General features: G+C 50.7%; 1 protein-coding gene across 1 annotated transcript in view; it reads left to right on the plus strand.

Moving 5' to 3' along the window:
- The window catches only part of DNAI2 (dynein, axonemal, intermediate chain 2), a 38,620-nt gene that overhangs the window by 35,649 nt on the left and 1,503 nt on the right, over nt 1-1,468 (plus strand). Inside the window, exon 11 of the mRNA XM_015570499.1 lies at nt 967-1,180. Coding sequence (XP_015425985.1) covers nt 967-1,180 — 214 coding nt within the window. The remainder of the gene's footprint in view (nt 1-966; nt 1,181-1,468) is intronic.

The raw sequence follows: 1,468 nt of genomic DNA on the forward strand, positions 1-1,468 counted from the left end.
TTGTTTTCTTGGTTTTAATTTTGTATCCTGCTACATCGCTGAATTTAATTTTTTTTTTTTTGGTGGAGACTAGGTTTTTCTATGTACAATATCATGTAATTTGTGAATAATGACAGTTTTAATTCTGCTTTTCCAATTTGGATGCCTTTTATTTCTTGTCTGATTGCTGTGGCTAAGACTTCAAGTACTATGTTGAATAAGAGTGGTAAATCTTGCCTGGTTGTTTTGATTTGCATTTCCCTGTTGATTCGTGGTGTTGAACACCTTTTCATGTGCCCGTTGGCCATTTGCAGTGCAGAGCTTTGGAGAAACGTCTGCTCAGGTCCTGTGACCATTTTGTCATTGGGTGATGGGGTTATTTTGTTTTTTTGCTATTGAGTTGTATGCGTTCCTTAGATATTTTAGATATTAACCACTTATTAGTATATGGTTTGCAAATATTTTCTCCCATTTCATAGGTGGTCTTTTTATTTATTTATTTATTTTTACCCATTGTCTTTTATATATATATATATAAATATTTTATTGATTTCTTACAGAGAGCAGGGGAGAGGGACAGAGAGTCAGAAACATCGATGATCAAACCGCGGAGGAGTGTACATACCACTCTCCTGATTTAGTGGGAGGGGTTCTCTGGGCACATCCTCCCTCTAACTCCTTCAGCGAGTCCTGGGACTGTGGCACCGGGCCAGGTCCAGCCCCGCACGCCTGGCCCCTGCAGTGAGCTCTGGAGAAAGGCCAGTGACCAGCCCAGGGGAAGGACCAACCCAGAGCCCTTCAAAGTGCAGGCTGTAAGCTGTGGGTGGGCGAGGTCGGCACGGCTAGAAGTCAGACGCAAGGAAGAACTTCCTGGCCCACAGTGAGAACCTGCAGCCCGGGAGGGCAGGTGAGCAGAGCTGTGGCTCAGCAGCCTCCCCTCCCTGTCAGCCTCAGTGGCCCCTGACGGGTGGCCCCGGCTGCCCACAGGTACCACATGGCGTACCTCAGCGATGGCGCCTGGAGCCCGGTTAGGCCGGCGGTGTTCTTCACCACCAAGATGGACGGGACCCTGGACATCTGGGACTTCGTGTTCAAGCAGTGTGACCCCGCCCTCAGCCTGAAGGTCACGCACACCCTCTCCCCATGCAGCCGGATCAGGGGTGGGGAACCTTTTCTCTGCCCGGGGCCGTTTGAATATTTATAACCTCGTGCACGGGCCAAAATCATCAGCTTAACAGTTAGCCTGCTCAGCGTTTAATGAAGGCACCCCTCATGCCCTCATGCCTTGGCAGGGCCAGACCAAATGGTTCTGTGGGCCTCCTACAGCCTGCGGGCCAGACATTCCCCACCCTGATCTAGGCCCGCAGGCCCTGGTGGCATGGATGAATGTGAGGCTGAAGGGGGGGTGGGGAGTGTGTGTGTGGGGGGAGACGAGGTGGAAGATGAGGTTTGGGAGGGAGGGACAAAGGGCCCTGACAGCCAGAAGCAG

The sequence above is a fragment of the Myotis davidii genome, unplaced genomic scaffold, assembly GCF_000327345.1.
Source record: "Myotis davidii unplaced genomic scaffold, ASM32734v1 scaffold172, whole genome shotgun sequence".
In the NCBI taxonomy this organism is placed as follows: Eukaryota; Metazoa; Chordata; class Mammalia; order Chiroptera; family Vespertilionidae; genus Myotis; species Myotis davidii.